The following is a 26,047-nucleotide window of genomic DNA, read 5'->3' on the forward strand; positions in this document are numbered from 1 at the left end:
TAACCTTTGCTTTTTGCTGGGACAGCTGAAAGAAATGAGGACTTGGGCTGTGAGGATGGAGCCTAGAGCTGCTGGCAGCCATCCTGCTGCTGCAAAGAACAGAGATGAGAGATGAGAAGAGGAAGACCAAGTCGATATTTTTTTGAGCTTCTTGGTACTGGATCAGTCATACCATTGAAGTCTTCTGTTATGTGAGCCTGTACATTTCCTATTTGCTTACAACAAGTCAATTTAAATAGTTTCCCATCATTTGTAATTTGTCACGTCCACCTTTTTCTTTTTTTTAAAGAGTGTAAGATTTTTTTAAAATGAATTTATTTTATTTATTTTATTTTTGGCTGTGTTGGGTCTTTTGTTACTGCGCACGGGCTTTTCTCTAGCTGTGGTGAGCAGGGGCTACTCTTCATTGCGGTGTGTGGGCTTCTCATTACCGTGGCTTCTTTTGTTGTGGAGCACGGGGTCTAGGCGTGCGAGCTTCAGTAGTTGCGGCCCATGGGCTCTAGAGTGCAGGCTCAGTAGTTGTGGCACATGGGCTTAGTTGCTCCGTGGCATGTGGGATCTTCCAGGACCAGGGCTTGAACCCGTGTCCCCTGCATGGGCAGGCGGATTCTTAACCACTGCACCACCAGGGAAGCCCTGTCAAGTCCATCTTAATCTTGTTTAATACAAGTCTTTGGAGTAGAGACCATTTTACAGATGAGAAAACTGATACACAGATTAACTTCCCCAAGGCCATGTGGAGGCAGAATCCAAACCCAAGAAAGCTAATCCTGAGAGGCCACTTATAAATATTCTGCTCTCCTTGGTGACAGGGAAGGATTCACAAAGGAGGGTGTGACATTTAACCTGACATTTAACTCCAAGGGGACACAGCGGTTTGTTAGGAGCAGGGAGAAAGGCTTCTAGGTGGAGGGAATAGCTTGGGCAATGACAAGGACTTTGCGCTAAGAAGAAACCTCACCTGAAATTCACCTTGTCCCTGGCCTGCAGTCTGTACTCAAGAGTGTCCTTCTTTCAGGGGAGCATCATACTCCATTTCTGCAGGGAACACCTCTGTCTTCCTGGCCTCTGGACCCATGTGGACCTATGCTCTGCACTGGGGCCCGGTGGGTTCCCTGTGGGGTCCAGGTTAGGTGGGGCACCCTCCTCAGCCTGAAAGACAGTTCAGGCAGGGACCCAGCTTCCACAGAAGGCTTGCCCCCGTTGGACTGGATCTCTATCAGCCCCAGGAGGCCCTGGAGATGCTCACAGGTTAAACAGAATGAAATTGTCAGAGACCACTGCCCCCTACCCCCTCTTAAAGTAGAACAATGAAAGACTACTGGGGAGCAGAATCTCAAATAGAAAAAGAATAAACAAATAACCTCCAAATCTTTGATTTTTTTTAAGGAAAAAAATGACCCTCATACTTACAGTTGCTTCGGGTTTTATTAAATTCAGGACGAGGCAGTAGGTACCAGTGAAAGATATTTCTAACAGAGGCCACCTCTGCTCAATGTCGTGGCTGTGAAGGGACAGGCTCCAGCGATTTGAATGCCCCCTTTCCCCTTGCAGTTGAAGGTTCGAGATTAATGCGAGGAGGTATGGGAGGGGGTGGTGGTGGCTGGGTGCGGCGGTAGTGTTGCAGAGAAAATGAGGTTGGAGGTGGCCCCTTGGGGACGAGCCCTCTGACCACAACTGAGATCCAGTGGAGGGTCTGCCGGAGTGAAGGCAGCTCCGGGAGGAGAGAGAGGCGCCCATTCCTTTCAACAGGAGGGTTTCGAGTTCTGCGGGTAAACTGAGGCCTGCATCCTTGCTCTGCTCGTCACCTGGCAGGCAGCTTCGGCTCCACGTTACGCCCAAGCACAGGGCGCGCAAGGCTGGGCTGCCTGCTTTTCTTTTGGGGACAGGTGGGGACGTTCTGCGCCCAGCTTGAGGAGGGGGCCGTGGAACCCAGGTGGGGAGCGCTGGGCCCGGGTCCCTCCGCAAGGTGGGTCCCTGAGGTTCTCTGCCAACGCAGCCTCCAGCCTCCCCACCCACGGCGGGCGGGTCGGGGGAGGAGCTCGGCGCGTCCCCGCCCCGAGGCGGAGAGGGGGCCGGGCCTGAACAGATTGGGAGGGGTGGGCCGGGGACGCTAGGCGGAGCGGGGCCCCACACAGGCCGCAGCGGCTGGCTCGGGCCCCTACGGTCCCGGCGGCGGCTGGAGAAGGAAGCCAGGCGGCTGAAGAGAAGGGGAGGCGGAGGAGGCCGAGGTGGAGAGCCGCTCGTCGCAAACTCACTTCCCCGGCTCAGCAGGGAAAGGTACCACGCGCGCCTGCTCCCGGCTCCCCGATCCCCGGTCGCCGGCCCCGCTCGAGCGCAGGCTGGGGCTGCGTCCGCCGCGGGAGGGTGAGGGGCCCGCCGCGGCCCCGAGGGCTCGGCCGGCCCGGGGCTCCGGCAGCCGGAGCGGCGCTCTGGCGGGAGGGCCAGGGTGCCCGGCATTCCCGGAGGCCGGCGAGGGCTGTGGGCGCCGCGCCCCTTCGCTCGCGTCGTGGGAGGCGGCGGTCAGGCAGGGTGGCGGAGGTCCCGAGGCGGGGGGCTGTGGGAGGGTGGAAGGCAGGCAGGACCCTACGGCTGCGTGCAGCTGGGGAGCACCGGCGGCGCCCGGCGGGCGCGCTCCGTGGGCGCAGACAAAGCCGGGCGCGGACGCCCCGCGACGGCTTGGGCCGCCCAGAGCATGGGCACTGGGGAGGGAAGAGGAGGCGCCGGGGCAACGGCTGGGACACGGGGAGGGGCTGGGCCGCCCTCCCAAAGGGCGTCCAGGTGGTCTCCTCGGGGTATCCCCTGGACAATGTGGGGAGCAGCTGTCTCCGAAGAGCCAACTAGGGGCTAATGGGCTGCGCTGGGCTAGGCGAGAGCCAGGCTCGGAATGGGGTAGGGAGTGTCGAATGCTTAATTTGGGAGAGGGACTCAGAGAAGCCACTGCCCAGGGGTGGGGGCTGGGGCTGCGGTAGAGCCGGTGAGGGGCCTGGGGTCCCCCTCGGAGCTTGCACCAGGAAGGGGTGTATGGCCTGATAAGAGAAGCGCCGTGGCTGGCACCTGTGGTGAAATGTGCCCACAGGTTGGTTGAACAGTCTGCCTGTGGTGGCACATCCCGTGCCAATCCGCGGAGGGGGTGGGTAACTTGTCCGTGTTTGGAGCAGGCAGCAAAACGGGAAGTGTCTAGGGGGGTCACTGGAATGGGTAGGTGTGCATCTGAAAGTGTGTGTAGCGAAGGCCCCACGTCTGCGTTTTGCTTCTTTGCCCCCCTCCCCTTTCCTCTTGTTAGCTGGGCTCCTGCCACAGGCTAATGCCTAACTAGGGTTCCAAGATGGTCTGCTCCCTGTCCCCCATTCTTCAAGTTACTTCCCCTCTCTTCAGTGTTAAAAGTGGCTACTTTCCCCCTGGATCATTCACAACAGTGTAAGAACATGCTTTGCCACTGCTCCCCTCCATTTTATGGCCCCCTTTTTTGCCTTCATCCCTCATTCTCCCCTAGCTAAAGACACACTTCTCCACTTCCCTTCACAGCAAAACTTCTCCAGAGAGCTGTCTGTACCTGTGGTCCCTGGGTTCTTCAGCTCACTTGACCTGGCTTTGGTCCCGCCGATTCACTGAAACTACCAAGTAAAGGTCTCCCTTGATTTACACTCCCCCACAAGTAGGTCTTCCTTGACCTCCCTTGGTCTTGATCATTCTCTCCCATATCCTTTCTTGGCTTCTCCTGGTTTTCTTCCTTACCAACCCCCCTTTCCCCCCACCCAAGCCCTTCCTTACTTGTCTTTAAGGACAACTCCTTCACTCACTCTGAATGTTGGAGGATCCCTGGGCTCTGTTCTCAGCCCCCTCCTCTCCCCTGAGTCCCTTCTATTTACATACCCCTCAAGCTCTCATTTTTTCTTATAATTCTTAAAATCAAACATTTATTTACAAACACAGGTCTTAAGTGTATATCATTTTCATTCTCATGATTTTAAGTAGCAAATTTTATCTCCAGTCCCAACCTCTCTATCCAGCCACCCATCTGATGACTTAAGGTGTCATAGGTATGAAAAAGTTAATATGGGTGAAACAGAACCCTGACTGTGCTCCCCAAGCATGACTCTCCGCAGGCCTTCCCATCTCAGTAAAGGGCCTGTAACCCACCCACCATTAAAGAAAGGAAACCGGGTAGCATCATCTCCTCCCTTTTCCTCCCTCTCCACATCTAGTGCTACAGCAAGTGCTTTTGGTTCCTTTTGCCAAATCTATCTCAGGCCTATTCTTCATGCTCTGACTCCACTGCTGCTGCCCTAGGCTACTGCCCCAGGCCAAGCCACCTTTTATATCTTGCCTGAATATTGTAGTAGCTTTTGCCTGCTTTCCCTAAGTCTGCAGTTGCCTCCTCAAATCCATTTTAACAGAGCAGCAAGAACAATTTAGAAAAATATTTAGTCTCATTGCTCTAAGACCCTCAATAGCTCCCTGTTGTACTTGGAATTAAGTTTCAAATCTTTTCCCTGGCCTTTCAGATCTTCCAAGGTCTGGTCACTGCTGACCTCCCCCAGCCTTATCCTAACACTGTCCCCTTTTCATCTTCCTGACAGTCACACCTGAATCACTTCTGCCCCTTGAACACCTAAGCTTTTTCCTGCCCTGTGTCCTTTGCCTGTGTTGTTTTCTCTGCCTGGAATGTTCTTCCAAGGTTTTCTACTGGGCTGGCTATGCTCCTTCTTATTTTTCAGGTCTCAGCTTAAATATGCCTTCCCAGTCTTGGTAGAAGCCCATCATTCCCTGTAATTCATCGTAGCACCTGGTTTACTTTCTTCATTGTGCTTATCACAGTTCATAACCATTTGTTGCAGTTGTCTGTTTACTTTTTCTGGCTTTCTAAGGGCTGGAACCTTGACTGAATGGCCCACTGCTGAATCTAGAGCATTTAGCACAGTACCTGGCATGTAGCTGATACTCAGGAAATATTGAGCCAGGTGGAAAGGTCAGGGCAGTGCAGGAGCCCCTTGTAAACCTCAGGTGATCCTAAGGATTTTTATTTTCTTTCCATGAAAGCAGTTGTGCAAATCACTGCAAGAATCTGAGGGGGTCAGTGGGAAAAAGGGAAGGCTCAAAGGCAGGCCTGTATGCCTAGTGGGAGATTGGGTGGGTCTGGGGGTGTGTGGAGTTGATGTGGGTTGCTGTGGGTTGGGGAGAAATGATTTCCTTTGCTCTCTTTGGTGGAAATCCAGCCTGGGTCAACAGAGCGGTGTGTGCCTGTGTGCTTGTGTGTGATTTCTAACTCGTGAGATGGGGATGGCCTGGGCAGCCAGGGCTTTACTTTACCCAGTCTCTTGGGTGGCTGCTGGGTGCCTAGCCCTCAGGGCAGGGAGTTGAAGGGGAGGAAGAAGCTGGAGTTGGGGGTCTCTGTAGACCCTTGTCTTTCCACCCACAGCTCCCCTTTTTGCACAGAGGAGCCAACTGAGAATTGAGCTGTTTGGCTAGTGCTCTCAGAATGGAGGGCTAAGAACTGAGGGACCTCAGATCTGGGAGAGGGAAGCTTGGCCCTGGACAGGGGGACTGGTGATGGACCAAGGTAACATTGGGAGGTGAGCGCTGGAACTAGGGGATAGGGGTTCAGATCAGGGCTGGGCTGGCATGCCTAGGAAAGGCTTTGAGCTAGGATAGATGGAAGAAATGAGGGTATCCTGGGTGGGAGAAATCAGGCAGAGGCCAAGAGGCTAGGCCAGGGCCCTGGTATACTCACTGCGTGCCAGGCAGTGTTCTAAAGACTTTGCAAATATTAGCTCCTTTGATCCTCTTTTCTTTTTAATAAATTTATTTATCTTTTTATTTTTGGCTGCATTGGGTCTTTGTTGCTGCACATGGGCTTTTTCTAGTTGCAGCGAGCGGGGGCTACTCTTCATTGTAGTGGCTTCTCTTGTTGCGGAGCACGGGCTCTAGGTGCATGGGCTTCATTAGTTGTGGCACATGGGCTCAGTAGTTGTGGCTCGTGGGCTCTAGAGCACAGGCTCAGTAGTTATGGCACACAGGCTTAGTTGCTCCGCGGCATGTGGGATCTTCCTGGACCAGGGCTTGAACCCGTGTCCCCTGAATTGGCAGGCGGATTCTTAACCACTGCACCACCAGGGAAGTCCTCCTTGAATCCTCTTAACAGCTCTGTAAAGTAGGTCTTATTCCCATTTTACAGACTGGAAGACTGAGGCACAGTCATACAGCTTGGTAGTGACAGAGCAAGGATTTGAACCTAGGCAGCCTGGCTCCAGAATAAATGCTCTAAGACACTCTACTCTGTCACTTCTTTCATGCCTCTCAGATATGCGCCAGCTGAAGTCTTCTTAACAAATGTTTTTTCGTGACCCGCAGAGGTGCCTGGCCTTGGGGCTGGGGAAGTAGGAAAGAAGTCACACCCTGTAAGGTAGAAGGGGTCCTCACTCAGAGTGGGCAGCTGAGTCTCTCTGTTTCTTCCAGGAGGGGCTTTGGGCCCAGGCCAGGTAGTTGGATGTCACGCACACTGTGATTTCCGGGAGCTAGGGAGGACAACTACTTCTCGTACAAAAACAGCTCCCTGCTTGAGATGCCACCATTGGAGTGTCACTTCTCTGGGTTCAGCATTGCCACATTGCCCTCTTCATCTGCCTCTGGAGAGCCCAGAGAGGTGAGGTAGGAACTCTGCAGATAAACTGGCCTGTTTTGTATTCCATCTAGGATGTTGTGAGGTGGAGCTTCAGACTTGGCCTTGGGAAACCTGGATGGGGGTCTGAGTTGGGCTGGACTGAAGGTGGGAGCAGAGCTGGGGGAACAGAGAAATGGGAACTGAAAAGAGCTTAATCCACTTCAGTATTGTCCCTGTCCTTACCCCTTTTTGTCTGTCTGTAAAATGAGATTAGAGAGACTTTTTTTTTTTGCTCCCCAGAGGTTGTAGAAGCCAGGAACTCCTTGAGGTTACATGCTTGAGTACCTTCTTGCAGACCCAGGGTAAAGAGCGAGGACTCCCCATGGGATGCCCGTCTGTAGGAACTGGGCCAGCCAGTTCCTACAGACAGCCTTGTCCTTTGAGGCTTTCCTGTTTGGTCATGAGGACACCTCTGGGCAGGTGACTTGGCCTCCCAGGGGCCTGGCTAATAGGCTGAGAAAGGGTTTGCTGACCACACAGGGCTGGAGTCTGTTTGCTGCAAGTTCTGACCCCAGGGTTTAGGGGATCTGCTCATCTATCTCAGATCCTCCCAGCCCCCCAGGAAAAGAGGGAGGCAGACTCAGTGGCATTCTCTTCTGCATTTTGGGAAACTGAGGCCCAGAGCAAGCACATTGCTGCTGGAAGCTCACTAGGCCCATGTTTCTGAGGAGTGCTCCTTCTCTGGAGTATGCAGGAGGCTTGTCCCCACTGCTTGAGTCCTTGTCTGCTGAGTTGAGGTGAAGGCTGTGGCAGAGCCTGAGTCCAGCAGGCTAGAGCTGAGGGTGGACTTTCCAACAACTGGACACTGGGCCTTGTTACCTGTGGTTGGCATCTGGCATCTTCTATGCCCCACCCTGGTGCTTGGGGCCACTGGGAACACAGGACAGGGTCCCCACTCACCAGGAAATAAGAATGAGCTATGCCAGATGTGATGTAATGAGGTGCAGTTCAGACCAGCTTCTTGGAGGAGGAGGTGCTTTTAGAGCGCCCTGAAGGCTTGGGTAGCTTTGACCGACACAGGAGGGGATGGCATTCCTGAGGTGGAGGGGGAGCCCTGGACAAGTCAGTCAGAGCATTGATTGTCAAGCCACTGAGTCTAGACTTGATTCACTAGGCCCTGGGGAGCCATCGAAGCTTATAGGCCATAGGTGCAAGGAGTTGATTAGAGCAGTGGTCCATAAAATTACTTCCCAAACTCTAGCATACATGTGGACAGCTTGTTAAAATTCAGGTTCCAATTCAGCAGGTCTGGGGTGGGGCCTGAGACTCTGTGTTTTCTAACAAGCTCCTGGGTGGTATGATGCTGCTGGCCCATGGGTTATCTTTGTGTAGTGAGGGTTGAGACTGGGGACTTTGGGCCAGGCAGGTACAGGGATGGGCACAGATCAGGTGAGACCCGAAACAGATAAAGGGGACTGTCCTGGCTCCTGTGAACTGTGTTGGGGAGGCATATAGACTGCTTGTATGGGGGCAGGGCAGAGGGGAGCATGTGGAGGGTATGGGATGCAGGGGCTACTCTGTTGGCGGGGTGGGGCTGGGTGAGGTGCTTCTGGGGACTTGGATCTCAGGCTGGGAGAAAGGCCTGATTTCTAGGGTGCCTGACTTTGAGGAGCTCCCAAAACCATGAGAAAGTGTTTTAGGCGACTGCCCCAGGGCAGGGTGACATGGAGATGGCATGTAGGGTGTCTTATCTTTCCCCACAGCCAAGCCCGGCCCTGTGGTTAGCCAATCTGGGGTGAGCACTCTTCCTCCAGCCAGGGTTGGGCCAAGGAGATTGGGGAAACAGCTGACGCCAGCCTTAGACATGCCATCTTCCCCTGAAAGCCCCTAAAGTTCCCCCAGCTGTTGAGCTCTCACCCCCAGCGAGCATCCCTGACCCCTTCCTGGCCTGCGTGAGTCCTTGTAGCTGCCCTGATGGTTGCATGAGCTGCTGTTGGGGTCTTATCCCACTCAGGCCGCCTCCCCAGTGCACCTGGAAGTGGGGAGGCCTGGATGCTTCATTCTGCTCTGCCCCTGGCTGAGACACTACAGGCAAGTGTGTGCTCTGCTCTGAGGACTCAGTTTCCTGTAAATTGAGGGATTCAGTCCCCTCTCTGGGGAGCAGGGTGGAGAGTTGCAGGGTTTGTTGAGTAGAGCACTATATCTTCCCAGAATGGCAGCTTAATACATTTTAATTTTGGTTTACTATTGAAACTTGCGTGCTGATGATGGAGTCGAATGAGCAATTTGCCCAGAAGAGCTGTCCAGCTTGATTTGGGGATCTCCCAAGACCCCTTGTTCTCTGGGCTTTGCAGAGGCTGAAGGGTGGTATCTGATACCACTGGTCAGATGAGGTCCCTCTAGACCCTAGCAGGAGGGTAGGCAGTCACCTCACCCAAAGAAAGGTGGGAAGGGCAGACACTAAAGGCAGAGGTTCTGTTGCCCTGGGCAGTGCCAAGAGGGGCTTTCAGGCTAAGCTCTCAAAATGTCACTTATAACTCCTAAAAGGATAACCCCCCCCCACTCCCCCTCTTGATTCCTACCCATGTGCTCCCTGCTGTGCCAGGCTGTCCTGAGGGGGTGGGAGGAGGTGGCATTTCTCAAAGACTGTTCTGAGAAACCTCAAGGGTTCAGGGAACAAACAAGGGTAGAAACTGGAAAATCCACTCCACTATCCTATGGGAGATTCAGAATGCATTTAAGAGAATTAAAGGCTTTGACAAGTGCTGTAGAAAAGAAACTGGTGTTTTCTAAACTGATTAGACCATAGACAATTTTTTTTTTGAAGACATCCTAATAATGACCAACTGACCAATAGAACACCTGGTTGGAAGGGCTGATGTGGGAGGATGCTGCTCCATGAGAGACTACAAACACGGGTGATGGGTGGGCCCAGAAGTGCCAGGGAGGGAAGGTCGGATGGAACAATAGCTTCCTGGGGGAGGTGGACTTGGTGGGGTGGGTACATTTGGAGAGTTAGTGGAAGAAAAGGGTACTGTAGAGGGAGGGATGGCCTGGAGGGGACTGGGGCCCAGAACCCACCCTGGGTTCTAGTGGCAGCAGCTTTGCTTCACTGGGTGGGTGGGCAAGGGACCCAATAGTAGCCAGGCCTGGGTCTTCTGGATTCTGGGAGGGCCTCCTACCCCATCCTTCCCTCCCATCTTCTTGCCCTGCAAGTTCTTTCCCAGCCTCTCATCTCAGAGAGTGAGGTTGTGATCCCTGGGCAAGAAGGTAAAACCTCTCTGTGCCTCACTATCCTCATTTGTACCGTGGGGATAATGTTACCTCCCTGATAGGGTTGTTGTGACACCCAGATTCTTGTTGGCTGCTCTCAATGTGATTGACATGGCTGCAGGCAGTGTCTCCAGGAAGGACCCAGGGAAGGGGACACTCGTCAGGGATTTGAGAGGCACAAAGGTCAGCAGAGAGCATGTCAGGCTCAGGATAGGGTCTTGATTAGAACAGAGGGGTGATTTTCCAGAAAGGCAAGAAAAGAGTGAGGACTGACTTCCTGAGGGAGTGGCTAGCAGGGTGGGGATATCTGGGCAGAGTGAGGAGACTTCACAGGCCACCCTGGGCCCTGTGGGCCTAGTCTGGGTATGGGAGTCCTGGGGTCCAGTGGGTGTATGTAGGAGACAGTGGGGCTGAGGGCAGGGAGGAGGTGTCAGGGACCTGCCTTCATTCATTAGCCCACTGGGAGCCATTGAAGGTTTTTGAGCAGGGCAGTGGTTTGATCAGATCAGTGGTTTAGTGAGAAAAGTGGCAGGGTGTGATGGTGGGTTGGGGGTACAGGACCCCTCCCCCCTCACTGGGCTTCCTCAGAGAATTGCTGTGTGCTTTCATGTCTCAAGCATGGGGAGGGGCGAGTTGCTAATATGACCCTCAGATTATCAGAGCTCTGAGTCATTTTCCCAACAGTTTAGGAATCTCACTCTTGTCACCTTCCTGGAAGGGGTGTCTAAAGTGTAGGACAGGGAGAGTCCCTGGGCTCGTGCTCGTCCTGCCTCCCCTGTCGCTGGGAGAGAAGGTCAGTGAGGCCACCCTGCCTTGCCCCTCACCACACCTCATATCCTCTGAGGTGTGAGGACTCTTTGTTCAGCAGCTCAGGTGGAAGTGATGGGGTGCAGCATTTCAAACAGCAACCCAGAAGTTGCTGTAATGGTGCGATGTGGGTAACAGGCCTACGTAGTGACAACAGCCCTCAGGGAGACCCTGGTAGGGGGTGCTCAGCGAGCTTTCTTACCCAGTTCAGCTGCACTTTCTTCTTCCTTTGACCCTGTCTCTTTCTTCCTCAAATAGGCAGGAGCCCAAGACTTTTTCTTGCTCTCTCTAAATCAGGGGTCAGTAGGAGGGAGGATGAAGAAAAGCATTTGGGTTCAATCAGACCAGGGTAGCTTGGCTGTTGTGCGGCGAGGGTAAGTCCAGTACCCCTGCCCCTCAGTCCAGATTCGTTTATCATCTAGCTGCTTCTTGCAGGAGGGTGTTAAGGAAGGTGTGATTTAAGACCAAGAGAAGCAGCACTTGGAAATGAGTTGTAATTTATTAGGAAACAGAACGAAGAACCCAGCCACCCTCTGCAGCCTTGTGCCAGGCCCTGGTAGACCCATAATTCCTGTCCTCCCCATGTAGCCCACGGGGCATGAGCTATTTCACAAATAGGAACACTGGCAGTGCCAGCAAATGGCATGACTGGGTCTCAAGCCCAGGTTCTAGGACATCTGGTTTCATGCCCTTTCCTCAAGTCACAGACCCCTCAGAGCCCGTCTCCAAACCTTCAACCATGCCTTCCTACCCACAACCAGACCTCTTCCCCAAGCCAGCCCAGCCCAGCTCCCCCAAACTCCTGACTCTAGGGAGAAGACACTGATGGGTGCTCCTAGTGGACTGGCAAATAACTAGACCTTGAGTCAGCTAAGTAGGAGACACGCAGGACCACCAGTGGGCAGACATTCATAGGAAAGATTTTAAAATGAGGCCTTTAAATGTTAAATAAACATATCTCTTTTATCTTTTCTATTTTGGAAAATTAAAAAATCATATACAATTAATGGAAAACTTTTGAGTTAATCTGAGAAAGTAACTCAAGAAAAGGTGATAAACTTGATTCATTCCTCGGTTTTAAAAAAAGAGTAAAGCCTGAGCTTTAGTATCTTACTGAGTATATTTTGGAGTGCCTTATGTTAGATGACAGGTTGTGGAAACTCTCTGAAACTCAGTTTCTTCCTCTGTAGAAGGGGGATAGTGACATGAAGATTAACCGAAATATTCCACGTGAAATGCTTAGCATTGCCCTCTGTACCTTGGACGTACTCAGTGAAAAATAGTGGTAACAATGATGATAGAATTATAAGAACAGACATTTCTTGATTCCAAAAGCTCTCTTTGAACTCAATAAAAGAACTTGAAGAATATGTTTATTGTCTAAGCTCAGCGTCTTAACTCCATAGGTGTTTTATGGATTGAATCATGGGGCCCATGGGTGCATTTTGAAATGAACACCATTGGCTTTTCAGACCGAGTTCCAGCTCTTTCTGAGGTTGGCAGGGGTGGGGGAGGGTGGTGTTCTGCTTCAGGGTTGAACTTTATGAAGAGCCCTTTATTGGGTGATCCTGTGTCAGGAGATCCTGTGCTAGGACTTGTTAGGAGAGCACAGTTAAACCACCTTGGAGTTACCAGGAGGGGAAAATCTTGGGCCAGATGAACAGCAGGTGACTGTTTAGAGGGAATTATCATTTAGTTGCTCTTAGAATTTTCTTTTGTGCTGCCAAAAGCCATTAGACCACTATCCTTGTCACTCTTTATGGAGGATAAAATCAAGGGCAAAGGGCTGTGGTCTGGCCAGCCTTAAGCCAGTCCCTGTGGGGCAGGGAGACCAGGGTGGCTGGCCTGCAGCCCACCTGACTAACGCCCTGGCCAGGAGGCAGGTGATCTCCCGGCGGCAGCCCCAGTTTTGGCAGTGTAGCTGGGGTAAGCTGCCAGGCTTGGGGACACCTCCTGCTAGCCCCGGGTGCCTGGTACAATGTGTGCAGTGTCAGTGCGTGGGGACGGGTAAGACAGAAGTGCCAGGCTGAGGGCTGTCCTTAGGCCTGCTGCCCCGGGAGGCTGAGTGAGGGCCTGAGAGGTGGGCAAGTGCTGGGTAGAGAGAGAAGAGCTGAGCATTCTCAAGCCCTGCTTTACCCCTCACTCTGTCTGGGTGGCCTCCATCACACCTGTGAACCTTTCTGATATTTCCTCATCTATAAAATGGGCACCAGGTGTTTGGGAGGATTAAATGATGCCATGAATGGAAAGTGCCCAGCGTGGGACCTGGCACATGAAGGGCTTAATAAATAGAGATTTGCTATGGGGGTTATCTGTTGGCTAGATTTTTGGGGGATGTTTTCTTTTTTCCATGTTGTGTTCATGCACGCCACCTTTGCTCTGTGATAAACCATGCTGAATGGGGGTTGGGGGTGGGGGATGAGCATAGAAGAGGGAGCTTTGCAGGAAGAGAGTTTACAGTGGAGGGGACCCTCTTCCCACAAGTACTGCCTGAACCCAGCAAAAGCCTTGGACAGCCCAGCCTTGCTGTCAGGGCTACGGTCTGCCCTGTGGGCCAGGAGCACGAGTCCTGGGCTGGGCAGAGTGGGGACCCACCCGTGGCTCAGGAGAGAGGATTGGCCTGCAGGAGACCCCCCTCCCTCCCCCGCCTCCCCCAGGGGCTGGAGCCGAAGCACAGACGGGCTTTGTGCAGAGTCACGAGGGGCCAGCAAGGGGGAACTGCACCGGCTGAGCTGTCTCACAAGCCTCAGTTCTTGTCAGTGGTTTTGAAAGAGTCAGGGGAAAGTGCTGACTGTGCTGTCCTCCTTCCCTCCAGAACTGTGAGGCCTGTGGCTCCTGTCAGGGAGAGGGGAGGAGCCTGCCGGGAGGCTACCTCTTCATCTGCCAATTCACACCTCCCAGGCTTCAAGTGCCCCAACTGCTGAATGGGTGGATCTCCATGTGGGGACACTAACCCAGGTCAGGGGCTGGTCAGGGCCATGCCTGCATGTGATGCCCTATGCAGTGGGGCTAGGAGAGGGGCCCTGGGCTGTGTGTTTGGAGGCAGGCTCAGCCCTTCGATGGGAGATGGCCTGGAGAAGCGTTCCCAACTCTTGTGATAGCCCCAAGGGGAGAACTGGGCTCTGGAGTCAGACCACCGGGGCCCTCCTCCCACCTGTGGGTCTTGCACCAACTTTTTGTCTTTCCTACCTCACAGGCTTGTTGTGAAGGGGAAAGGAGATGACCACTTGACACAGAACTTGTAAGGGTTGGTCCTGGTGTCATGACTGGTCACCCAAGTCATCCTGACCCCATCCTTGCTCTTACCCCCATATTTCATCATTCAGCAAGTCCCTAGGAGGTCACCATAGCACTTTTTGCCCTCTGGTCCTCTCCTGCCTGTCACTTCCTCTGTTCTGGTGTCCCCTTGTCAGAGAGGCTTCCCTGACCTCCCTACACAGAGCAGCTGCCTCTCCCCTTTCCTGCTTTGCTTTGTGGCACCTGTCACCCCTGATCCTCCAAGGGGAGGCATCTGGCTGTTTCAGTATCTCGAGTGCCTGGTACAGAGTAGCACTCACTCAACTTTTTGTTGTTCTTGTTGTTTTTATTGTGGTAAAATATACATAACATAAAATTTATCATTTTAACCATTTTTAAGTATAGAGCTCAGTGGTATTAAATATATTCATATTGTTGTGCTACCATCACCACCATCCATCTTCAGAACTATTTTTCATCTTCCAAAACTGAAATTCTGTATCCTTTAAACACTAACTCCCCATTTCCTCCCTCCCCTGCCCCTGACAACCACCATTCGACTTTCTGTCTCTGTGAATTTGACTACTCTCTAGGTACCTCATGTAAGTAGAATCATACAGTATTTGTCCTTTTGTGACTAGTTTATTTCACTTAGCATCATGTCTTCAAGGTTCATCCATGTTGTAGCATGTGTCAGAATTTCCTTTTCAAGGCTGAATAATATTCCATTATGTGCATGTACCACATTTTGTTTATTCATCCATCGATGGAGACTTGAGTGGATTCTACCTTTTGGCTATTGTGAATAATGCTGCTATGAAGGAGTGGGAAACTGCCTTGAGGGAGACAAAAAATAAATCTCTCTGAAAACTTCTGAGTGGTAGCCTAATACCTATTAGAGAGCAGAGCAGGTGTGATGGCAATACTCATTTTGCAGATGAGAAAACAGTCTTCCCTGGGTCACTCAGAGTTAGACCCCGTCCCTGCACCCTGGGTTCTCTCTGAGGGAGCAGTCCCAGTGAGCAGAGGTACATTACAGGTGTTCAATGCAGAGTGCTTTGGGAGTCGGGCAGCAGCTGGGGAGGGAGGACAGAGGGAGACCCTCAGCCTAAGCTGGAAGGTGGGGAGTGGACCTTGGGTACTGCCTGGCCTTTCTGCTCTCTCTGCCTCCTCTACTCCTGTACAGGCAGATCCCAGATGTTCTGGGCTGGCCTGGAATCTGCATTTGGAATCTGCTGTAGAGAAGTGATTCTTAACCTTGGCTATATGTTAGCATCATGTAGAGTCCTTAAAAAATTTCCATGCTTGGACCCCACCCGGAAGAGTCTTAGATGACCCAATCTCTGGGCTTGGTATCGGTCTTTTGTAAAAATCTCCAGGTGAGTGTAATGCACAGGCTGGGAAGGCATTCCTGTCTCCTGGGCCTTGTATGCTGTAGGGCCTGGGCCAGGCTCTCTGCTCACTTAACCCCAGCCCTGAGTTTTAGAAAAGAGGGAGCTGGGACCCTGAGTAGGATGGGGAGTTTACCTTGGGGTCTCTACTCTGGGGGGTTTCCAAGGAGAGAGAACTGCTGACTGTTAGTTACCTGGTGCTGTGTAACAAACTACCCCAAAACTTAGTAGTTTAAAATGACAATAAACAGTTATTATCCTCATAGTTTCTGTGGGTCAGGAATTTGGAAGCAGTTTAGTTGTTTCTGGTTTGAGATCTCTTAGGAGGTTGCAGTCAAGGTGATGGCTGGGAGTGCAGTCATCAGAAGGCTTCACTGGGGCTGGTGGATTTGCTTCCAGGGTGGTTCAGTCACATGCTTAGCAGGATGGTTTGGCTGATGGTAGGACTCAGTTCCTTGCCTCTCAGTGGGCTTATGTGGGTTTCTTCACAACATGGTGATTAGCTTCCCCTCTTGTAAGCAGTCTAACAGAGCAAGGTGGAAGCCACAGTGTGTATTATGCCCTAGTTTTGAAAGTCACACTCCATATTTCTACAATATCCTATTGGCTACACAGATCAGCTTGGGAGGGGACTGTAGGGCATGAGTACCATGAGGGGAGGATCATTGAGGGCCATCTTGGAGGCTGGTGACCATACAGGTTGTCCTGTTTTTGCAGTTTCAGCCTCACAGACCTTGCCTGGGTGGAGCAAGTGCCCCCAGTAAGTGGTGTGGCCCTTCTCTCTTACTTCTCTATTCCTCCCCGTCATCAGACCATAGCAGTGCCACTGTGGGGTGGTGTAGTTCTGAGGCCTGGAGGTCTTGCTTTGGAGTCATCATGCAGGAGGGTCTGTGACCTCTCTACTGGCTGGATTTCCCATCCCCACCCATGTCTGATGTCCTGGCCCAGCCATCCCTGTGGTGACCCCGGTAGTGTGCAGACTTAGGCCTGTAGGAAAGCTAATATAAAAACCATTGCTGCTACGTGCCTGGCTCTGGGCTAAGCACTCTGCATTGTCACACTCAACCCTGTGAGGCAGGGACTCTTTATCCCCATTCTAATGATGAAGAAACTGAGGCTCAGGTCACTCATCTAAAAAGTTGTGGAGCCTCAAACCCCTGGTATTCAAAAACAAGGGCCTGTATGAAAACCATGGTGCAATAAGGTATTCCCAAAGGAGGAGGCTATTTAGCAAGCTGAGTCATCAAGGGAAACATAAGGGAAGTGTGTGTGTGTGTGTGTGTGTGTGTGTGTGTGTGTGTGTGAGAGAGAGAGAGAGAGAGAGAGAGAGAGAGAGAGAAAGACTAAAGGGAGGTGGGGAGAGAGGGAAAGGGAGAGAGAGAGAGGAAGAAAGGTGTCTTCCTGGGGTTCCCCAGGGGCCATGGTGACTTGGGTGCTTCAGAACAGGGCTGGTATGGTCTTGAGGCTGGTTTTCTCTCTCCAGATTCAGCCTTTCCCAGGGTAGTGAGTGACTGTGAGTACCATCTCCCATCAGCCCTCCGCTGCTCATGGCCTGATTTGATGTCACTAAGGGCAGTCTCACACCAATGTAGTCACTGGCATAGTAACCAGTTCTGTGGTCTCTTACATTTCTGTGGTTGATGACTTCCTAGGGGGGCGGGTTTAGAGTTTGGGTGTCACATCCTGCTCAGAGGGAGGGAATACAGGCCATGAGTTCTCATCCTAAGGATTGCTAAAGGGAGCCACAGTGAAACCTGTTCCTTTAGGACTTTGCTGAGGAAAAGGAAACTGGCTAATAGGGTCTTGGGTCAGGGCTGGCCTCATTCAAGGTAGGGGTGACTGTTCCCATTCTACAGATGGGGTGACTGAAGCTCAGGTGCTAATGGACTCACCCAAGGGAATGCTGGTTAGGGACAAAAGCTGCTGTCTGGGCAATTTCATCTTCTCCAGGAGTGGCAGCCATCATGTCAGACCCCTGACCTCTCTCTGGGCTGAGGGAGCGTGGGCTGTGCCTGCCTCTGGAAGATCTGGGATCTAAGGGGAAGAATGTGGGCCTTGCTTGCAGAGAGGTGACCTGGCCAGTTAGGACCTCTGTGTGCAGACACACACAAAGATGGGAAACCAGGGCATGCATGGATCAGAGATGGAAGCTGAGCTGGTGGGGCTGGCCCAGATTTTGAAAGGTTCATAGGAGATGCTTAGATGACTAGTACCTGATCTGATCTATTGTCAGAGCGTGATCCATTCATTTTTGCTGAAGGTGGATGGGATCTCTAGGATGGAGTTTGGGATAAAGCTCTTTGGGTGTGAGTATGGGGGCAGGAATGCAGTCCTGGACTCTGCCCTGGTCCATCTGCACCTCTGTTTCTCTCTCCACTGCCAGCTGAGCTTTATGCCCATCAGAAGGACCCAACCCTTTCTCTGACTTCTGTCCATGCTTTCTTCCCCTCCTCCACCCTCACTCAGGTAGTCTCCAGTTTCTGTCTCTGCAGGCAGCTATAAGCTGGGGGTCCTGAAACAGTTCACTCAGGTCTATCCCACCTTGCAGAGCATCAAGGGGAACAGAAGCCAGCCAGAGCACTCACCTCTCCAGGAATACCTTCCCCTCCTGCCCACCAGTGCCTTTGTGGGCCATGCCTTTGGCTCTGGCCTCCCCTCCCTCAAACACTGAGTTTAGGGCTGTCTTTTTCCATGCAATACAGGCTCCCCACTTCTCTTCTGAAAAAGGCTTACAAAGCCTTTTAAAATTGTGTTTTTAGGGACTTTACGCAGCTGGTTGCAGGGAACAGGTGTGGGTAATAAAGACATTGTGCTTGGAGAAAAGTCTAAGTGCCAGGAAGGAAGATGGGGCCCCTAGAGCCCCTTCCTCATGTCGGCCTGTGAGGGCCAGAGAACATTGCTGGCTGGAGGGCTCTGCAGAACGAGGCTCCCGTGCCTTGTCTCTTTTATTGATTGAGCTTAGGGTTGGCTAACGGCCACTGTATCTGATGCCTACTCCCCACCCCTTCTCTGGCCAAGACTGGTGGGATGGTCAGGCTGAGTCAGGGTTGGGGGTCAGTCAAACACAGGCTGTGGGATAGTCTGACTGATGTCAATATCAAGGTCCACTCTGATATTAGGGTTGGGGCCAAGGTTGAGGCTGGAGTCTAAGCTCAGGTGAAGACTTGGGTTCTTTTACACATGAAATGGAGCTCTGGGTCCTGGGACAGGTGGCTCCCTCCTCCGTACTAGTCATTTTGGGGATTATCCTCCCTCTCCCTCCCACTCTGAGGGGGCCCTGGCAGGTGGCCACACCTTTTACCTGTGCTATCATTTAATTCTCCCAGCAGTCCCACCAGGTAGCTGTATCCCCATTTTACAGATGGGAAAGTTTAAAGACTGAGGGAGGCAGGCAGTTAAGCATCAGACGGGGCTTAGATAACTACGTCCAGGAGGCGGGGTACAGATGCTGTGTCCTTGGGGTGAGTTCAGAGGTATTGGCCAGGTGAGGCCCAGAGAAGGGAAGACACTGGTCTGGGGTCACCTGCCAAGAGAGACTGAGCTGGGGCCGGAATCCAGGTCTCTGGGCTCCCAGGCCAATGTTCTCTCCCTTCCCCCTGTGCCTTCTGGGCTGACAGGCTGCTCCTGCCCTGTCCCCATGTTTATCCACCCCAATCTACCTTCCGTGGCTGGCCAGGCCTGGCCCAGAAATCCGACTTCTTTCACTTCCTGGCTGACTGGCCTGGGTGAGGAAGACTGGGAGGGTCTGGCTGGGAGGAGTTCAGGCTCAGTCTCTCCTTGGGTTTTACGGGTGGGAGGAGCCTCATGGGCAGACACAGAGTCCCTTTGTCTGGGCCACTGTGCAAAGCAGCTGGTCTGGGATTTCTGGGCGTTTTTTACATTTGAAGAATAATTGCATTGTCTGGGGGGGTCCTCGAGAATCCAAATCTGCAGCCCCCCCCCCCCGCCCCCAAACTGCCAGGCAGTCCAGAGAGATTCCTCAGGACCAGTACCCCAGCTTCCCTCCCCCTCCCTTCCTCCTGTTAGAAGCCTGAGGCAGAGAGGGATTCCTTCAGGGAAACTGAGGTTGGGTTGCTGCCCTAGGGCACTAGGAGTATCTGTTGGGAGGTGACACTTGTAAGTCCCTGATGGGGAAGGTGCAGGTGGCCCCCAAAGCCCTGGACAGAGCTCACATGAGCAAATGTGTGGCTTGGAGGAGAGAAGCCTGCTTATTGGAAAGGGTGGGCCCATTTTTTTTTAATTAATTTTTTTTGGTCACACCATGCGGCATGTGGGATTTTATTAGTTCGCTGACCAGGGATCCAACTCGTGCCCCTTGCGTTGGAAGCACAGAGTCTTAACCACCGGACTGCTAGGGAAGTCCTGGGATGGGCCCATTTTAGAGTGCTTCAGCTGTTGGAGTCTGGACCCTAAGGTCCAGGTGGGCTAAATACCTTGGCCATACTCTTCTCTGGGAAATGGTCATTTATCCTGGAGTGACCTTGGGGAAAGGACAGGGAGACAGACATATTTGGGAGTAGGCGGTGTTCAGAAGGGAGCCAAGGATGGGCAGACTTCTTTTGTTTCTTCTGAGGGGCAACTCTGGAAGGGTATGGGGCACCTGGGAGGCTGGGCCCCTTGTGGCATTGTTTTTGTTGTAGTGGTCAGTGCTAAGGAGGGAAGTGACCTGCTGATTGCCTGATGAACTGAAGTGGACTCCAACACTGAGGAGGAAGGGGTGTCCTGCACCAACCTGGGCCACTGACCCTTCTTGTGATTCACTCCCAGGGCCTCCTAATCTTCATCCATCCTTCTTTGGTGACCCTGCCATGGGACAGGACCTTTCTTCCCTCTTCTTTCCCTGCTGCCTTCTTTCCAATTTGGCTTCTTGGGCAGGTTCAGTCAGGGTAGTGTTGGCTCTGGCCTGCAGGGGGAGGTGGTGGCCTGCAGGCCAGAGAAGTGGGGGTGGGGGTGGGGGTGGAGCGGGGTGGGGTAAGGGTGGGAGGCAGTGGGGCATTTGGGCATGTTGAATGGGGGTGGACCTGATTTCTTGAAGCTGCTAGGCATGGCCTGCCTGGGGACACAGTGGCCCCAGCCTCCCACCCCTATTTTGCCTTGGAAACAGGAGCAAGTAGGCAAGTGTCTGTTGCCCTGTGCCTCCCTCCTCCCCCTCCCTGCCTGGCTGAGCCAACACTTTTTTCTTCTCTCCTTTATCTGCTCAAAAAAGTTCAGGGTGTTCTGTTTCTCCTGTGCATACAGATCAAGGAGGGGGATGTTATTTATTTATTTAATTTACTGAAGGCAAGAGAAGGACAGGGAGGCACCAAGGAACATTAAGTGATTCTTCTTAGGCATTTTCTCATAAGATTAAAAAAATTCCAAAGGAAGAGATGACACAAACCAACAGAAAACAAATGTGCCCCCCCCCGCCCCGCATCCTGAGATAAGAGGGCCCAAAACTCCAGTTCAGCATTTAGCTGAGGGCCCAGCACACAGTGGGTGTTGCTACATACAGTTTTCTCTCTTCCATTCAGTTTGGACCCCAGGGTACATTGGCCCCATGGGCCATTATGGGAGACCATGAGGCAGATGCCTCATTTTTGCCATCTGTGGACTGTGCATGTGGTTTCTCTGGCTTCTTGCGGGAGCCCCAGGGGTTGACAGGCTCATCTGGGACAAGGCCTGCGGAGAGACAGAACTATGGGGTTAGCAGTGAGGGCCAGGGGAATAGGTGACCTATATGGTCCCTGTTTACTTGCTCCCACCATGGCACCATATGTGTGATGTCTCTTTGAGTTGAAGGTCTCTAATATGTTGGGAACTTGGGGTCCTTTCTGTGTTCATCTTAAAGGCAGACTGCCTGCCTGCATTTCCCACAATCCATTCCTGAAGCCTGTACTAAAGGCAGTGTATTCATAATTTAGCTACAGAACTTTACAAATGATTTTCCCGCACAAGGCTCTTAAAAATGCTGACAGTCTCTTGACATCCATATAGGGCCTTATTTAACTGTCACATAATGCAGTTAGGACAAGCTGGGCCACTTCAGAGAGAAGGAAAGGGAGGCTGGGAAGCCAGGAAGTTCAGGTAGCCCCCTGGGAATGCACCACTGCCCCAAGCATTCCTTACCTCTACCCAAGGCTGCAGTTTACCCTAATCCCTGGGTTTTCATAGGTGGTGCTCCAGGGAGCCTGGGAGGTTCTGCCATGAGACCTTAGGGACCTCCGGAGGTAGCGGGAACTCCAGTTTCAACCCAGTTACACCCTGGTCTCCACAGGAGCTTTTCGAGAAGGGGTTCCACCAGTAAGGTCTGAAAACCACTGTAGCGATCCCACCCCTTTACTGTGTAAAAGTGGTTGTTTTGGGGAGGGCCGCCTCAGGCTGGGGGTGGGACTGGAGGCCTAGAGAGCAGCGCACAGGCGGAGCCCCCCAGTCCTGGGGAACTGGGGCGTGGGGGCGAGGTGGGCAGTCTCGACTCTGGCTTAGCATAGCAGGGTGCCCAGCTGTGGAGGCCGACAGCAGCAGCTCTTAGCTCCCTGTGTGTTTACAAACCTGACGCAGAGCACGCTCCTTGCCAGCGCCGCGGGGCGGACTCTTCCTCCCTGCTGGCCTCTGGTGCAGTCAGCCACACCCTCACCTCTAATTTTAGTCCTCTAGTCTTCCGCCAGAACCTGGGGGAGGGACGGGAAGGTGGCAGAGGGGGAGAGAAGGAAGGGTAAGGGGGAGGGGAGGTAAGGGCTTGCGCCAGCTCTGACCTCCATGCTCCCAGGAGGCCGAACAGAACATCACTGGGACGGGGGTGGGGGGTGAGGTGGACCGCAGAAGGACAGACAGACATAGGAGGGAGGAATGGGAAAGCCGGGACACCGACTCTCCTAGAAGAAGGCAGGGATCCAGGCTGTGTGGGGAGCCTCTGCCTCTGAGGGTTTCTGGGCCTCGGGCGCCACCTTCCGGCCCTCTAGGGAACCAGTCCCGCACCGAGTTGGCCGCCCGGGGGTGGGGGTGGGGTGTAGTTTGGAGGGAGTTTGAGAGCAGGAGTGGGGTGACATTCCTGTCCGTGCCCAGGTGTGGCATCGGCAGGTGAAGTGGGCGGGGGAGGTGCAAGGAGCAGCTTCTCAGACTGAGAATATTTAGAAAAAGACCCCTTCTAAAATCTGTGATAAAAAGATGTTAGAGGTGGAGTGGAAATCTAAGTGGTCAGACCTTGAGGCGTGTGAAGGAGGAAGTTAGCGCACAGCTTTTATTTTATTTTTTATAGTGAACCAGGAATGAATATCTGAATAGTTATTGAGATGTATATGCATACATATATGCAGTGAGTGGCACAAATCCTAAGTATACAACTATGTACATTGTGTAACCACCATTCATATAAAGATACATATTCCTTCCACCCCAGAAAGTTCCCTTCTGACCCTTTTCACTCATTCCCCTCCTCCCAGTCTCTCTTCTGTCATCACAGATTCATTTTACCTCTTTATGGATTTCACGTAAATGGAGTCATACCGTATGGAGCTCTTTTGTCTCTGGCTTCTTTTGTTCAATGTAATAGTGTTGAGAGTAGTTTAGTTCTGTTTATTGCTGAAGAATATTCCCTTGTATGAATATGCTACAAATAGGACAGTATATTTATCTATTCTTCTGTTGACGGACCTTTGGGATATTTGTTTTTGGTTATCATGAATAAAGCTGCTAGGAACATTCTATGTCTATTTGGTGGAGTATACCCTGTTTCTCTTGGGTGTATTCTTGCGAGTGGGACTGCTGTGTCATAGGAAGTGTTTTACTTAGCTTGATTAGGTATGGGTGACAGCTTTTTATATGCCCCCTGTCCACTGCCCAGCAGCTACTTTCCACTCACACTCACTCCCCTGTTAGGTCCTGGATACTATGGATGGTATGGGTAACTAACTGGACAGTATGCAACTTCTGCCACTGAAACCTTAGGCAGCTTGGGTCAGGAAAGGAATGCGGACAGGATCAGATCTGAGTGGCCCCTTGGGATGGCCCACAGATACCTTCAAACCCTTGTAGTCACTCCAGGAATAGAAGGGTAGCCTCTCCCAGCCCTGGGGCCAGATTCACGGACCCCCTTGGCCTCCCGTCAGCTCCCTAGGCTGGCGTCTCTGAGCAAGCTGGCTTAGCGTAACTGTCAATTTGATGTCTGGCCTCTGGTGCCACGGGTCCTCACGGTCCACTGTTTCCTGGGCTCTTTGCTGCTTTGTGGTGACTGAGAGGCTGGGTGGCCTGGGAAAAAAAACTGGAGACCTACCCGGAATAGCAGAGGTTCATTCGATACCAACCTCGTGGCACTTTCTGGGGGGAGGGTGGGACTGTGTCCTGCCTACCAAACTGCCACCTCATTGAGGCTGTGAAAAACTAGCTGAAAGCAAGAGGAGAAGAGAAGACAGGGCAAGGGAGAGTGAGTGCCAGGGAAGGGCCAGGGGAGGGAGGGAGAGCAGAGGGTCTAGTGCAGTGTGTGCAAGTATCCTGGGGTTGGCTCCAGCACCCTGAGGTCTGTACAAGCATCCTGGGGTTCATGAGAGCATCCTGAGGTCAGTGTGAGCTGGACCACAGCAGTGGTACTGGGCTGTGCTGGGCTGTGCTAGGCGGTGTTGGTCCAGGGTTAGCAGCACCAGGATCAGTTTCTCCTGATTTTGACCTTCTTGGTCATACAAGACCAAGACTCTTGTCTTACTGACTCTTGTCTCACCCTTGGGGAAGAGGCGGTGCCTGCTAGGTTTGAGATGGGATTGATGGATTTCAGGGGTTTGGGGTGGGCTGTCAGCTCTCCTTTTTGCTGATGGGGGCCCACGGTGCATCCTCCCTGCCTGTTTCCTTCCCTGTGGCTCCCTCCCTCCTTCCCCACATCCTTTGGAGTTGGCTCTTCTTGCCCAGGTCCTCGGAAGGGCTTGAGAGGGCTCAGGGTCCCCCCTTGAAGGCAGAGCCTGTGAGCATCTCTTGGGGCAGGTGGGAAGTGAAGGCAGAGCAGGTGAGCTGTGACCCCCTGCCCCCTGCAGGTTCCTAGGAGGCGAGTGTGGACGGTATGCAAAGTTGTGAATCCAGTGGTGACAGTGCGGATGACCCTCTCAGTCGTGGCCTGCGGAGAAGGGGACAGCCTCGTGTGGTGGTGATCGGCGCCGGCTTGGCTGGCCTGGCTGCTGCCAAAGCACTTCTGGAGCAGGGCTTTACGGATGTCACTGTGCTTGAGGCTTCCAGCCGCATTGGAGGCCGCGTACAGAGTGTGAAGCTTGGTAAGTGCCTCAGTTCACCTCAGTCCAGTCATCTCCTAAGGTCACTTCTTATCTCCCAGTGCCCTGACCTAGCCTGAAATCTCGTTATTTTATCTTCTTCCCGGGGGTTAGTGTTCTATCATGCATGCTGCCTGGGCATTTTCCCTTCCTTTGCCCCTCTCAGCACCCTTCTGAGGTGGGCAGGATGGGGCTCTGGCCTCTATCTTTGGAACACGATCTAGAGTTCACAGTGTTTAGGAGGGAAAGGACACCCAGGACCAAACTTCGCAGTGGGTAGACTGGTTTCTATTTCACAAGAAGGGGAATTCTGCAAGTTTCTATTAGTTGTTAACTTTTGAGTATGAATTAGTGTTATCATGACTGAGCGCTAGCCCTGGGACAATAGGAGGTAAGGGCAATGGAGGTGGAAGAAGACTTTGGGCCTCCTTGTGAGTGATGGGCAGGTCTTAGGATTGTCGAGGAGGAGGGTCTCTCCAGGTTGCAGAGAAATAAGGCCTCTGCAGAAAGCAGCCAGATAAGAGACATACCCTAGGGCTGGGCAGGTTTTGCCAGGGGTCCTAGAGGGTGGGAAATTGCCTGAAATGCAGGTAGAAGTCAGAGGGGTTTCCCATCCAGGGGGTCTGACCATGAAAATGGCCCAGTGGGACCACTCATGGTGGCCTGGAGTGTGTGGGCTACACTGACCCTCCAGAGGATTTTGTGTCTGTTGCTACATGGGCAGCAAGGCCAAGCAGATTCTGTGTGCTTACTTTTGATGAATGGGGCAATTGGCTCAGAGAAGTAGGTGGACAGACTTAGAATAAGCAGAGGTTGAGGAGCAACCTTCTCTCTTCTTTCAAAAACTTTGATCACATTAAAAGTCTTCCCTTAGAGTATTTCCTGGAAGGTGTATGTGAAATTATGTCTGTCTTCCCCTGGCACACACAGGAGTATGTGTTGGCAGTGAGGATGAAAGTGCAGTCCAAGGCATGTGCAAACCTGGGGACAGCCAGCTGGGAGGCCCTGAGACTCTTTGCTCAACACCTGATTGGCTGACTAGGAGCCTTAGGGATGGGATGGCTCCATTTGTGGTTCTTGAATCTTGATAAGACATTCAGGGTCTGACATAAAAGCAGAAGACGGGAGGACAAACAGCCCAGTTTCAGTGGTAGTTGGCAGCCGAGACGTGCTGTGCAGGGAAGTGATTGTAGAAGGGAGGGAGGTGGAAAGGATGGGGCTGCAGGAGGCTGAGGGGATGCACATGGCAGGAAGCCTTCCTCAGAGGGGAGGGAGCTTGGGTGGACCTCAGGTGATGAGGGGAGTTGGCTAGGTAGTGAAAAGAAGGAAGGGGGTAATTGCACACATGGAATTGCACACATGATATATGTGAAGAATCAGATCAAGGCAGACCCTGCCAGGATACGGGAGAGCAAATCCAGGCAAGGGCGTATGTGTGTGTGTTGTGTGTGCAGACACCCAGGGCTGAAAGCCCAGGCTGCAGTTGGACCTGCAGCAGTGTGAGA

The 26,047-nt window shown here is 52.6% G+C and overlaps 1 protein-coding gene across 10 annotated transcripts in view; it reads left to right on the forward strand.

Annotated features, from left to right (window-relative positions):
* The first annotated feature begins 2,126 nt into the window (after window positions 1-2,126).
* The window catches only part of SMOX (spermine oxidase), a 67,215-nt gene continuing 43,294 nt past the window's right edge, over window positions 2,127-26,047 (forward strand). For 7 of the 10 annotated variants that reach the window (XR_013831520.1, XR_013831521.1, XR_013831522.1 and 4 more), the window contains exons 1-2: window positions 2,127-2,280; window positions 24,312-24,545. Coding sequence is in view for 5 of the 10 variants with exons in the window: in XM_079944301.1 (XP_079800427.1) it covers window positions 24,338-24,545 (208 nt within the window). In the remaining 5 variants the exon portion in view is untranslated. Of the gene's footprint in view, window positions 2,281-3,528; window positions 3,625-24,311; window positions 24,546-26,047 lie in introns of all 10 variants that reach the window. The other 3 variants (XM_079944304.1, XM_079944302.1, XM_079944303.1) reach the window with 2 other exon arrangements.

The sequence above is a fragment of the Stenella coeruleoalba genome, assembly GCF_951394435.1.
Source record: "Stenella coeruleoalba genome assembly, chromosome: 15".
NCBI lineage: Eukaryota > Metazoa > Chordata > Mammalia > Artiodactyla > Delphinidae > Stenella > Stenella coeruleoalba.